The 14,375-nt window shown below is 44.2% G+C and overlaps 2 protein-coding genes across 3 annotated transcripts in view; both read left to right on the top strand.

The window, feature by feature from the left end:
- The window catches only part of coa5 (cytochrome C oxidase assembly factor 5), a 186,872-nt gene that overhangs the window by 171,838 nt on the left and 659 nt on the right, over positions 1-14,375 (top strand). The gene's annotated exons all lie outside the window — the stretch shown is intronic.
- The window catches only part of nck2a (NCK adaptor protein 2a), a 49,503-nt gene that overhangs the window by 20,559 nt on the left and 14,569 nt on the right, over positions 1-14,375 (top strand). The window contains exons 2-4 of one of the 2 annotated variants that reach the window (XM_072396731.1): positions 2,822-3,063; positions 9,132-9,904; positions 11,275-13,463. In XM_072396731.1, the coding sequence (XP_072252832.1) occupies positions 2,838-3,063; positions 9,132-9,904; positions 11,275-11,469 (1,194 nt within the window). In that variant the 5' untranslated portion in view covers positions 2,822-2,837 and the 3' untranslated portion in view covers positions 11,470-13,463. Of the gene's footprint in view, positions 1-2,821; positions 3,064-9,131; positions 9,905-11,274; positions 13,464-14,375 lie in introns of those variants that run through there. The other variant, XM_072396732.1, reaches the window with a different exon arrangement.

A 14,375-nucleotide genomic window follows, 5' to 3' on the forward strand; every position in this document is an offset into this window, starting at 1 on the left:
TGTACATTGTTACAAGAGGGATCTTTCTTTTTTGTTAAAATCGGGACTGTTTTTCTCTCTCAGGGCTTTTCCTCTGGAATCAGTGGAAGTGTCTATAAATGACTGAACCTTGTGCCATGATAAATGGCTCCATAGAACAGGTTTTTCTTTTCTTTTGCTGCTTTATTCTGTTATCTTGTAGATTATATTTAACTGTTGACTTCAAACCCGTAGGTGCTGTAAACCAGTGTGTCACACCGGCTCCTGATAAAGATTAGATGTTCAAATGACATTTTTTAAAATTTATTTCTTTGGCTGATTAATTGCTAAACACAAAATCTCACCGTGCGCATTCACTCTTTCTTTTACTCTGTTCTCATCTTTGTATCCTCCTCGTTTTGTCTCTTTCACAGCCGCAGACATGCAACAGTTTTCCTTCTCCTCTTTATTGTAGCGACCTCTTTAAGCTCGAGCCAACTAGGAACTGGTCTGCTCAGACGGTTTTCATACCGGGAAATTGCTGTTAAGGCGAGAGGTTTTTAACAGAACAAGAGACGACATCAAACTTTCCTTTGGTTCCAGGACCACCGTTCCTCAGCAGTAAGGTGGTCTAGCTGACCCATGTCAGATGACCTTATCCGAAGCCTGGAGAAATAGAGCGTGTAATCGCTCCCTGACTGTCTTAAAAAACCTAGTAGGCAAGGTGTGTTTGTGTATTTGTGTGCAGGGGGGGGGGGGAGCACAGATAGAACGATCACATAAATCCATTTTGTGTGCTGGTCCAGCTCTGCCAAAGCGGCCTGTTTTGAAAAGCTTCTCTGGGGAAAGTGTTTTCAGAGCTGCAGCTACAGTCGTAAAACTTCATGCTGTCAGCTGTTGCCGTTTCCTCGCATCTTCTTCAGGAGACTCCTGTGTGTTTGAGTCGTTGCCATAAATTTCAATGAAGATTTCAACATTAATTGTAGTTTAGGCTCTGAATATTATCTCAAACTTTGAACTTGTTTATTTAATAAGGCCCATATATCCAGGCTAAACGCCCTGTGTGAGCAGTTTTAAAGCTGTCTGCCGTGATGAAAGTGGATCATTTTGGTGCTGAATTCAGTTCTGAGCCTTAAATAAACAGCTTAATAATGAATCTGTGTTATAAATAATATGCATACATCAATGAGACGTTGCAGCCCTGTTAGTATCCACAACTGCTTACAATTTAGCAGATGAAGTCCTTGGTTAAAGGATCAGTTTATCGGATTTACTCAATGCCTCCCACCTCCCACTTTTTTTCGTGCATCAGTGATTCCGCTGTAGTTTATACTGTCAGATTAACGCGTCACACCCCCTTTAGGCATTGAGTAAGCTGCATCTCTATTTCTGTAGATGTTTTAGCAATCTGTGTATCGTACCAACGGTGTGTATTGCAGGCATGTCCTGTAGGTAACCTCACAACTACATCCTTAGAGGAAGCATGCTTAGGAGAGTGGGGAAGGATGGAAAGACGGGTGCACCTGGGATTAGCTCATGGTTTTTAAGAGAGAGGGCAGGAGGGATGGAAGAATACACAGATAGTTTTGGTTATTAGGCCATAGTACTATATTAGACAAAAGGGGAAAGAATGAAATGAGAAATTGAAACAGTGGTGATTAGGAAGGGCCACTTAGCAAATAAAAGGTGAAGCCCAGAGACGAATAATCAGACATTTAAAAACTTGGACAACGTGGCGGGCCAGCCTTGTTATTTCTTGAAAAAAATGTCTACATTTGAGTTTTTCCTGCTCTTCAGATATGTAACGATGAACCTTTTTCTATGGAAACAAACTTAAGTTTTGCTGAAACAATAAATCTGGAACAAATAAAGCTTAATGCTATGAGCAGATGTGAAATCAAATGTCAAATTAAAGACACATCTGAGGCTTTGATTTCTTAAATAAAATCTTATGCCTCTTTCTCTATTTGTAGCCTTCCGAGTTAAATTTCAGTAGCAACCTTTTTAACAATAATATTGATATTTTTTGCTGAACAGATATTCTGCTTCTCACCTGTCTAGAAAGCTCCTGTTTTCCACCATATCCCCATTTTTGGGGGAGTGGTTGGCCCGATGCGACTGGTGAGCATTTGTGGGTCCTGATTGACGCACCAGCAGAGCATTCTGGGATATGTAGCATTGTAGCAATGTAGCGGTGCATGTGTTTGCTGTCTACTGTCGGGCCAGCTCTAGTAGACATTTGGTATTTTCTCGTGGGCCTGAGTTTGACGTCTAATGCTCTCTACAACATCATGGATGCCAAAAGCGCTTCTGCAAAGGATTATCCTCCCTTCCAGAACCACCAGCAAGCCTCTTCTTTCCTCACCTCCATCTTCTGCAGAGGATTTTAGGACATGTTTGACATGTTCTGCTGAAATCCATGCAAGCAAGACGATGAAGGAGAGAAAGAGACAAAGAGATGAAGGATAATGAAAACGTATTTCTGAATAATAGTTGAGCTATGCAAACATACCCCCCCCCCCCCCCCCCCCCCCAATTTTTTTTTACAATTCACTGGATTAAAAAGCTACTTTCGTATGTTTTTTTTTTTTCTGTATCTTTCATCTACATCAGTACTGAGCAGCACATGTGATTTCTATTAACTGATTCATCTATATTTCTGTCGAGCTCCCGTTATCAGCTGTCTTTAAGGGGCCATTTGAATATATTGGGGGTGGGGGGGTTCTGGTTGTGTCCAAACTGAATCAAGATATGTCTTTGTTTTTTTTTACATTTGGATTTGTAAAAACAAACCCACCAAAGCAGCTTTTATATCTCTGTTGGCATCAGACTGTTTTCACTCCACGTCTCCTCTTTTCCACAGGGGGACTCCATGAAAGATGACGGAGGAGGTGATTGTTGTAGCCAAGTGGGACTACACGGCCCAGCAGGAGCAGGAACTTGACATCCGCAAAAACGAACGCCTCTTCCTCCTGGACGACTCGAAGACCTGGTGGCTCGTCCGCAACACCGGCAACCACACGGGCTACGTGCCGTCCAACTACGTGGAGCGCAAGAACAGCCTGAAGAAGGGCTCGCTGGTGAAGAACATCAAAGACACGCTCGGTAAGAAGGAGTTCGCCGCCGCCCGTTTTGGATTTCAGTGTCCCCTAAAAAGCACAAGTTGCTGCTGCGAAAACAAAAGAACTTTCAGCAAAGGCAGCACATTTGTCCATGCCCTTTGTTTTTGTCAATTCTTTGTGCTTACTGATGGAAGAGATGAAATGTGATGTCTAACAACGGTCCCTGTGTGTGTCTGTGTGTGTGTGTGTTAGTGTGTGTGGGTTAACCGAGAATCTGAAAGCATTCTCACTGTGTTTCTGGCCTGCCTGGGAGCTGTCACCACGCACCCCAGGGATCCTGTCGGCTTGGCCGGTTGCTCTCAGCTGTCAGCACCCTGTCGCTCACTCCCCAGTCATGACTCCAATATATTGGCTCCACATGTGGACATAGAACTTATGGAATCTGGAACTTATGAGAGGAATCGCGGTGCTTACCGTATGCGCGGAGGGAGCTCGTGCGCCGTTTACTTTTCTCAAATCGGAGACCGACAAAAGCGTGTGGCCGATTCTCGTTGTATGCGAACAAAGTAAATGAAGTGATGAAAATATCTTTGAATTAAAACCTTCTATGTGGCTTCTTTTTTTTTTCATTTGGCCGTTCACAAAAAAAACCTGCAAACTTGTTAAAGCTTCTCACATTTTGTCACTAATCTTCAAGCTTTTGTTCAGATTGAGCCATTCCAAGATGTCATTTTGGGCTTTCACTTTTTCTAATATTGCACTGATTGATTAATTTTTTTTAAAAAGCCACCTTGTGCGTATAATAGACGCCGGCGGGCTGAGTGTGACGCACAACGCCGTCTCATTTGTCGGCAAGCAGTGGCTGTGACCTTTTCTTCACGCAATTATCTTGTGCCAGTGTATTGAGATATTTTTGTCTTCGCAGCATCTTCTGTGGTGCAGCTGTCTGGAGGAAACTGTTTCCTTTGAGGTTTCAGCTCCCGCTTTAAAACATAAGACTGGCCTAATTTGTTATGACTGAATGTGGGAAGATTCCAGCGCCTAAAAGATACCGGGCCTTCCAGGTCCTATTTGTTATTCTCTGTGTGAAATTGGCATGAAATGATAGGAGGTAAGGGATAATGAAACTGCTAATCACCCACACAGCTGTCTCCTCTCTGTAGTGTACCAATGCAACAGATGTGGCCCCTTGAAAGCATCCTTTTCAAATAAGATGGTTTGGTGATAATCTGGGATGTGTAGACATACGGCTTAAGTCGAGAAAGTGCCCGTTGAAGATTCTCTTGCTCTTTTATTTTTGTTGCAGGACAGGAACACTAAGGCAGAGCAGCAACTGAAACTTCTGTTTCGACATTTCTTTGCACTTTTTGAGACCTCTTTCTTTTTCTTTTTTTTCTCGTAGCGAAGGATGGAAAGGAGGAAGAGAGGGACATGGGGAGAAATAGAACCATCTGGTAGAAATTCGAACAAGTCAGAATGATCAAGAAGTGCAATCGAAATAAATATAGTAACCATGTGGCCCTGAAAGGGAGCCATATTTAGCGCTGACAGGAGGAGGGTGGAGGAAAGAAGAGGAATGACTGGGGTCTGGGTTAATGCGCCGACTCCTCTCAGCTCTGTGGACACCAGCCCTCAGGGAATCTCTGCAGCTGTATGTGGGCTACTGTGGCACAGCCTGCCACAGTCACCATCACCAGGGTTCACAGGGTGCAGAGATGACATGTCCCCCTCCCCCAGTCGAATGCTCCAACACTGTTCCCTTAGGCTCCTTTCTCCGTCAATGGGGGGATCTCTGCTTTTGATGGTCATGCAGTTTGATTAGTGGACAAGTCGGCCGACTAATGGTTGTACTGGAATGATGGATTACTCCTCTGTCCCCCGACTAAGTTACAAATCGACTCCAACATTATGTCCCAGTTCCATTTCAGTCTGAGCAGTGTGCTTCCTGCCAGGAGCTCTTTAGTGTTAAAAGCCTGCGAAAATCCAATAGGCGAGAACACTTTCATGATGAGGTGATGAGCAATAGGTGAGGTCAGAGACTAATGGAACCTACTCACGCACTTGAATGGGGGATCTGATTGGCTGAGAGCTTGATTTCTTCATCCCTTCTGTAGTCTAGCTGTTTTTCATCCTCCGTGAGTCCACATTATGATTATGGAGCGTGTGGATAGTCTGTAATTACTGTTATCTATAACCTTTCCTCTTCATTTACTGGGCTTTTTAGTCAGTTTGTATCATCAGCCTCCATTTCGACAGAATCTAACGATAAATGGCGGCATGCTGTTTTGTGCCCCAGTTTTATCTCACCGGAAATTAGAAAAACAATCAACAGAGAACCTACTTACTGCTGCAACTGGGTCATCGCTTACATGTACCATGCATCAGCAAGTTAAATTTCAATCCACCTACGTTTTAACAGGACACATCGCTCATTTCCTGCCTTTACTGTGTGCTGAATGTGAGCCTGTGTTAAAGCGCTGCGTCTTGAACTCAGGTTAAAAGTCGACTTAACTACCCGCATACAGTTGCTTGTGATTAGTTCTTTCAAATGGCCTTAGTTATATTGTGGGTGTTGTAGTAGAATGGCCACAAATGAGTCTCAGAGTTCAGAGAGGCAGAGCACAGCGTGAGGTCTATGAGGTCACGCAGTAACCAAGTGAGAGGTTAATGCAGATATAATCGCAGATCTGCCACAATGTGGTGCCATGGAAACATCTTTAACCTTTTTGGATCGGGTTTGTCAGGTGCCTCCTGGAAAAGCACAATGAGGCTGGGATCTTCGGAGTCCTACTTGTGTTCCTCGAGCTTTTTTCTGTGCAGCCTTTGAGGTTTGGCGAGACCCATTTTCCTACAGGGGGAGGCTGCACTTTAAAGTGTTTTTGCAGGGCTTTGGAAAAGCTTTATAACAGATACGAGGACATCTATCATGTTCCTTAAAACTTTTAAACGCAGTCCCACTGCTCTTGGGATGGTTAGAATTGTGTTCGTGTGATGGAGGAATTGCCACTTTTCAGCACAACATATTGTCAAGATTGTGTCAAAAATGACATCACAATATTATAAAGAAATATATAAAGAAAGTTGTTGTTGGGCTGCAGAATTCAGGCTTTCATTCAAACTTAGATACAACGCGATCTCGCTGGAGGACTGTGCTCTGAGGGCCCTTTTTAGTTTGTGCATATAGCAGTCTAAGCATTTTATTTTTATTAGTCCCATTAAGCATTTTGGCAGGTTTTTACTGGCACAGATAAGATAATGTATGGAAACCTCGTGGCACTAACTAAAAACAGGGCTACCCTGCTCGGGGCTCATTTAAAAGGCCACATATCTCATCTGTGATGAACTCGACGTACTTTTACAGCACTAATACTTCACTGCAGGGCCAGCTTGTGGTTTTTTTGATTACACTGGTGGGTGGTATGGTTTAGCAAAGACTCCTTTAATACAGTAACTTTTCTCCTGCCCTGCACTGTCAGCAATGGAGTGAAGCAATAGGCTGCAACATGGAGGCTTTCATCAGCGGACTTCCCTCTGAGTTGAAGTCCTTTGGGCTTGAAAATTGAGTCTCCCTTCACAAGATGAGAGGGAGGTGAAGGTGCAAGTGAACGTGTGGGAGGGAGGGGGGGGGGGGGCATAGCCCACTGCAGCTCTAACCAGCAGGCCAGTGCCTTGAAGTGGAAATGAGTGAAGAAGAGAGATGTGTGTAGATTCAGGTGTTTTAGCTCCGCTCCGGGGACACTGACAGCCTTATTTTATTTTTCTTCTGTCACCACCTGACGAAGCTCCGAAAGTCGACCTTTTGTCCTTGGCTTTCGTCTTCGTAATCCTCTCACTTCTACATGTCCACAGCTCTCCGATGAGCAGGATGCACACTGCTCTCCACAAACACGATCTGTTTGTTATTCCCGTCTCATCCTCCCGCTTTGCGTTTTTGTCAGCTGTGGCCTCTGATGTGCGCGGTCTCCAGTGTGTTTGAGAAACAGCTGCCAAGGGACCCCTTGTCTTTCCTCGCCGCTCTCCTCCCTCTCTCGCTCTCTGCCAAAAAAAGTTCCATGCTACTCTGTGTGAACCCGACAGTTTTCCAAACAATGTAAACGCCCTGCTCAGCGGTGACATTTCTGTGGCATTTCAGCACACTCTGTGGCACAAACGAGGCGACGAGCTGTCAAGAAACTCTCTCCCATCATTAGTGGCACGTCAGCTGTCGAGTAAAATGGTGTGAACATTACAAGCCAAATGGTGTTTAATTATTATTTTAACGTGCATGTGAGGAAATGGACCCCCTCTGTTGGGCTCAGCTGAGAAAACCTCAGGTCCCATTGAAGTGTGCGCACACGTTTAAAGTCTTTGAAAGTACATGAATGGAAAAGCCAGAAGCGGGTTAGACAGGAGCTGACTTTGATCCTGGATGTGCCTGTCATTACCAAGCCCACGGTGCCTGCTCCACTTTTCTTTTCTTTCCCTCTGTGCAACATCTATTTTCAGCCTTCTGATTTGTATAGATGTACGGTGGGTAGATGACGAGCTTAATTTCATTCGGTATGGTTGCGTCCCTCAGTGTCGACTCTATCAAGAATAAAGCTCTGCCCCTCACCGCTGAGGTCTCTCGTAGGTTATCATGTTTCCAGAGTATTTCTGTGCTTCCACTTCTTCGGCGGGCCCACGAGGACGACTTGAAGCTTTAATTGATTTGTTGCTGACCTTAACTTCTTCTTCTCTCCGAAGAGATCAGCCCATGCCCTGCTTGCTCCATCCTACCTCTAATCAACAGAGCCTCTCACCACAGCCCTAATTCCAGCTTTTTCTACAGCTTTTACCACTGAGCAGGGGTGAGGGCAGGAAACTAGGCAGTGCCACTCCTTTTGTGGCTCTCATGATGGATTGCAGGAAATGACGCTGTCTTTGGAGTGAAGATTTTTGAAAAATTACAAAGGCTAAGATCAGTGATGCGGAGTTGAAGAAATATAGAGGAAGAGGCAAATGTTGCACTATAAAAAGATATAGAAGTAATAAAGTAATATAGTTGATAAGAGTCTTTTGGGAGAAGCTTAAAAGGGAAGGCCGTTTTTTTATATATTTTTTTTATTTTAGACCTCATTTCTGGCATGAAATATGTTTATCTACTCACCGAGAACAGTTTGGCGAAAGTCGGCGTCCTTCGAAAGTTATTTAGAAAACTCGCGATCGGCGTATATCCATATAATGGAGTTAATGGGGCAGGAATAAGGCATTATCTGTCTTTATTTCACCAATACTTTAAGAAGAATGAATGAACGAACGTGTACTATTGCTCTGTTAGCTCATAGCTACTGTTATGTGGCTACTTGCGGCTATAGGAGAGCTAACGGAGGGATTTCTACACAGGCACTCTACTGGGACCACTTCATCCACACGCCCCCCTGGAGCACAGTGTATTTACTCCTTGCTCTGTGACAGTCGGTTAACTTCACACAGAGTTTGCTACTGCTAGTTTTGTGCAACATGGCAGGATATTTATCAGATTTTGACAACGTGAACGACGACTTTGAGTAAGATGGACCTTCTTAACGGAGTGAATGAGCTGTGCTGCAGCCATGCGTGTCGATGAAGTGGTCCCAGTAGAGGTGTGTGTAGAATTCCCTCGGTTAGCTCTCCTATAGCTGCAAGTAGCCACATAACAGTAGCTATGTGCTAACAGAGCAATAGTAGACATTTGTTCATTCATTCGTCTTAAAGTATTGGTGAAATAAAGACAGATAATGTCTAATTTAGAGGCTGCATGGTCCCTGCCCCATTAACTCCGTTATATGGATATACGCCGATCGCGAGTTTTCTAAATAGCTTTCGAAGGATGCCGACTTTCGCCAAACTGTTCTTGGTGAGTAGATAAACGTATTTCATGCCAGAAATAAGGTCTCGGTTTAAAAATACCGGAGTTCCCTACCAGAAGCCACTTACACGGCACCAGACTGATGTTTGCGTACAAAGTGGCTGAATAAGGAGACTAAAACAGAGCTGAAGATGGTGGACACTAAGTTTACCAACGCTGCTTTTTGTCTGGTTGTTATGTACGTAACCAACCTTGAACTAACATCTGCGTCGCCTCTCGCTTTCTTTTCTGTTCACGCACAGGTTTGGGAAAAACTAGGAGGAAGCCAAGCACCCGTGATACCTCCCCAACACCAAGCTCAGACGCCGAGTACCCTTCCAATGGCAGCGGGGGTGGAGGTGTGGGAGAAGCCACAGACAGGATCTACGACCTCAACATCCCCGCCGTGGTGAAGTTTAACTACACCGCAGAGAGAGACGATGAGATGAACCTCGTCAAGGGCACCACGGTGATCGTGACAGAGAAGTGCAGCGACGGCTGGTGGCGGGGAACTCATGCTGGGCAGACGGGCTGGTTTCCCTCAAATTACCTCCAGGATGAGCTCGGAGGAGCCGACGACAGAGGGGAGGGAGACTCGTCGCTAGGCTACCATGGAGGTTCTCGTGGACCTCTGTTGGCCAACGGGCGCGCAGGTGGTCGCGGTGGGGTCCTTCACCTGGTTCAAACACTCTACCCCCTCAGCTCTGTGATAGAAGAAGAGCTGAACTTTGAGAAGGGAGAGGTGATGGAGGTGGTGGAGAAGCCGGAGAATGACCCAGAGTGGTGGAGGTGTAAGAACTCACGTGGCATGGTGGGCCTGGTGCCTAAAAACTATGTGATGGTACTGGATGAGCAGCCTGGCCTGCCCTCCTCCACCCCGAGCTCCCCGCAGAGCCGCTTCGTGGCACCGGCACGCACGGCGAGGTTCGCTGGGAGGGACTGGTACTACGGCAACATCACCAGACACCAGGCCGAGTGTGTGCTCAACGAGAAAGGAGAGGAGGGCAACTTCCTCATACGGGACAGCGAGTCATCGGTGAGTCAGAGGGCTGAGGTCAGGACAGTGGCATCGTGGAGGCTGGGGAAAGACGGGGGAATTCAAGAACTCTTTGTCAGCTAGACGGGAATCCTGAAATATTCATATTTAGGGGTGAAAGAATGTGGATTACATTCGGCGCGCCATATTCTGCAAGCACTGTTTTTAAAATGCAGCGTAGCACAGAGAAACTGAAGCTTGTGCTGAAGAGCTGAGTAAGAGGTACAGAAAGATTTAGCTCCAAATGAAAAAAATGGGATGCATTTACATTTATAAATACTCATAAGTTTGCTCAGTTTAACCTTCGTCTGCCGCTTTAATCAGTCGCTTGGAATTTAATTCTAAAGAGTTTTCATTTAGTTTCTTGATGAACTTTTACTTAAAAAAAAAAAAGAAAGAAATAACCCCAAGTTATCAATTTTGTTGGTAGTGTTCTAAAACAGAGAAAAGCAGTAAATCATCCTTATAAATCTAATGAATAAAGTGATGTAGCTCTGAAAAAAAAAAAATAAATAAATGTTGAATATTTACTGTAGCGATTGAAAATGAAAGGGACAACAAACGCATGTGTAAATTGTTGTAAAGTTGTTTTAAATTGGAGCAAAAGTTCATAAGGATTCTTCTGTTGGCAGAAATGACATCAGATGAATACAATAGATGTTGTATCTCAGAGGCTGATGAATACTCTGAGCTAACATTTCAGGCTCCAACTGTGTTGCCCTTTGAAACTCCTTCAAGCTAAAGTGCGAGGCGGTAGAATCTGATAACCGACCAAGTTTCTAATCAGTCCAGTCAGCCTACAACACCAAATGCAAGAAATTCAGCAGAATCTGGTGTAAATTGGACAACTCGCCTGTATTCTTAAAGAGCCATTTCAGACATGTTTGAAACTGTGAAGGAAAATACGAAAAAATGAAGTTACCTTTTTTTTTTTTTTTAAAAGTATGAAGAATTAGTTGCTTTTTTTTGAAAAACAAAAATCATGAATGTATTCTACAGTCCTGTTAACTCCCTGCACAACAAATACTTTTAGAGTTTGTGACACATATGCACACATAGGACTGGGACAGGCTTCAGGGAGCGTCTGAACTGATGCACAAAGTCCCAGATCAGCAACAAAGCCCAAAATGTCCCCAGAGGGACTTAAAGTTTTCAAACCGCAGTGAATCGATGAAGGATTCGGCTCTTCTGACTTGTCTCATGAGACCATGAATTAACAGTTTGTGCACAGAGCTTTAAACCAGTGAATATGCTGCCACCTGCTGGAGAAACTCAGTCTGCCTTTGATTTTAACTGGATTTTGCTCTCTCTCCCTCTCTCTCTCTCTCTTTCCTTCTCCCTGTTTTGTTTGTTTTTGTTCTTTTTTCCAGCCCAATGATTTCTCCGTGTCTCTGAAGGCGGCGGGTAAGAATAAGCACTTTAAAGTGAAGCTGTCGGACGGAGTTTACTGTATCGGCCAACGCAGATTTAGCTCTATGGATGAACTAGTGGAGCATTACAAGAAAGCTCCCATCTTCACCGGGGATCATGGAGAGAAGCTGTACCTGACCAGAGCTCTGCTGTGAGTCGCGCCTCCTCACACTTACACTGGATCTCGTTCACAGACGGACGCACGCTCTGGTGAACACATGCCCGCTCCCTGACCGTCTTAACTCAAGCCTTAGCTCTGGAACCCTCTCGCTGCGGCGTCCGTGCCGCATCCAGATCCTCAGTCGCATCTCTTGGCTTTATCCGTCTCCCGCCTGTGGCGACCACGTGGCAACCAGGTGAAACTTTTTTTCAGGTTCTTCAGTGGAGCAATTAACCCCAAGACAAAGCCAGCAAATCCCCGCCACGCTCCATGTGCAACACCGTGTGAGACGAGCCTCTCTGTCATGGATGTGCGAACACGCAGTGGCCATATCTGCTGCTAACGGAACGCCTGAGGCCTTGTTGGGGGTTGAGCTCTCCCTCTGATGTCATGCATAATGTCTGCTTAAAAGCACGCACATTTTGAGTTCCACCATTGCTCTTAATCCACGCAGGAGAGAACGGACATTTAAAAAAAAAAAAGTTTAAAAAAAGAAAAGTTCAAAGAGGACTCGGACCTCTGTGGGACCTAACTCTGGTGTCGTCCTGTCTAATTGCTGGCCATCCATTGTTTTATTTTGTTCTTTTTTTTTTTTCTTTTTTTAAAAAAAAAGACTTGCTTGTTTAATGAGTTAACTCTTTGTCTTCTGATTCTTTTCTTTTAAGCTTATTTAAATCCCCTCCTCTCAGGAGGTTTGAATTGTTACTTTTTCGCAGTGACCGGAATCACTCTTTTTGCCTTTTTTCTCCAGATTTTTCACCATTCCTCGACATGATTTTTCTCACCGTTTAGAATCTTTTTTTTTTTTTTTTTTGTTTGTATTTTGTCTGATACGTTTTCCTTGTTTCTGTCTCCACAGACCCAGTCTTTGTTAGTGATAGAACACTTGCTGTAATATTTCTGATAGGCTGTGAGGGGTAGGGCATGAATGCAATGGGGGGGGGACCGGGGGGGACCTGTGAGTTGCTGTAGAGTTTGAATGTTGATCCGTGTAACCAAATGTGCCGTTCTGTACCCATTAGTACTGGCTCCAGGTTGGCATTGCACTCTCTATACTTTGATTCATTCACAGCTCTGCGCTCCTGCTTTATACTGTGTCACATTGAACGTGACAGAAGAATAATAAAAGCCTAATTTGGGAACACTTTTGAGTAGCTACACTTGATCTATTCCTGCAACTGAATGCAGTTATGAAAAGGACCTCTTCTGATGTAGTATTTGTCAAAGACGATCTTGCGATTACGAAGAACTTTGCAGGAATTGTATACAAGTTCAAACAACTATGGATTAAATGAGACCCCGTAAAAGCCTACTTAAGAAGAGGCAAACCCGAAGCTCTAACTTTATAAAGGATGGAATTCTTCGTTGGTTAACAAGTGAAATAAAATGGCAGTTCCTACACCAGGTATTTGTTAAGCCCGTCCTTGGACAGGAAATGTGCAGTGTAGCCACTTAGCAACCGTATCTAGGCAGGGCAAGTTGGGTCTGGACATTCAAGAATAATAAGACGGTTTAAATGGGAGACTTTCTTGCTTTTAGCTATAGCTGCCTGAAAGAGAAAATGAAGGACATTTGTCTGTAAAATGTCTGAATATTTTTGCATAAGTGCTGCACAAAACAAAAAACTATGAAACTGGTATAGGAGTTGTTAAATGGGACGTGGCCCGGGAAGAGTCGAGTCGTCTTTCACACCAAATACGCCGTTATCTGCTTTCTAACTGAGAATCTAGTCCTACCAAACATTTAGCAGGTTTTCATTTATGTGCGTTCACCAATGGAAGCGTCGATCATGGGGGGGGGTCCTCATCATCTTTTATATATCTGAATGTTATTGAGCATTGTTATTTAATTCTTGTTTCCACTGTATGTATATATTCAAAGTAAGAAGAGGTGCATATATGAATCATTAAGGTCCAGCTATGGTACTGTATCACCGACAACGTGATGGGAATTGAGATGCTTTTGATCAATAAAAACTTTTGATGAAGACTCGTGGTTACTGTCCTGTTGCTATAGAAATGGTTTGTACTACGGCCCTGGGAGTTTCTGGATTCTGGAGAAATTTGGGTGATTAATTTAGTCAGTATTTCACATTTAAACTTACCTACCAATCGGAATGAAGGTGCCAGCCTTACTCAGGTACTCCTTTTGGTTTTCCCTTTAAGTGCTTGCCACTATAAAAGCTCTGCAGAGTTGGAATCCCCACGCTTATGGTAGTCATTAACTGCCCTAAACACCTTCATTAGAAGTCTGGGCTTTTCTTTTACTTAATCTGGATGATTATACCGATGATACAGAATCGGACGGATGCAAGTCCGCTGTAATGTATTCCTTCTCGCACACGGAGGACTTGCAAAAGTACTCGCTTTATAAGTGGTTTACAAATAAAACTTGTGAAACAAATATAAGAAATGAAACAAAAGGTTAGCAGATTGAACAGCATTCACCCCCGAAAAAGTCAAATCATTTATAGATCTGCAGATCCTTCTTTTGCAGTAGTTCCAGCCGTACGTCTCTAAGTTTGGAACATTAGCCACTGTGGTGTATACCCATTTCTTTTGGACATAGCTGCTGATGTGTTCAGCTGTTGTACAGCAATCTTTGTCATCCAGCAGAATCTGAGTCTGGCCATTCCAAGACATTCTGTTTAAGGGCGTCGAGCGGTATGTTCGTCGTCACTGAATGGTGAAGCTGCGTCCCATTCTCGTCATTCTGTCCATTCCGATCCGTTTCCAGGCCCCGGCTATAATAACATTCCCACAGCGAGATGCTGCCATCGTGCATGAGAGGTGTTGGTTTCATTCTCGTGGAATACTCTGCGGGTGACCCCTGACCTCAGACTTGTGGCTGTGAGCTGATGTTATGCAAACGGGCCACGATCACCCCGAAGACTGAAGATAT

The sequence above is a fragment of the Leuresthes tenuis genome, unplaced genomic scaffold, assembly GCF_036924035.1.
Source record: "Leuresthes tenuis unplaced genomic scaffold, fLeuTen1.0.hap1 SCAF_12, whole genome shotgun sequence".
NCBI lineage: Eukaryota > Metazoa > Chordata > Actinopteri > Atheriniformes > Atherinopsidae > Leuresthes > Leuresthes tenuis.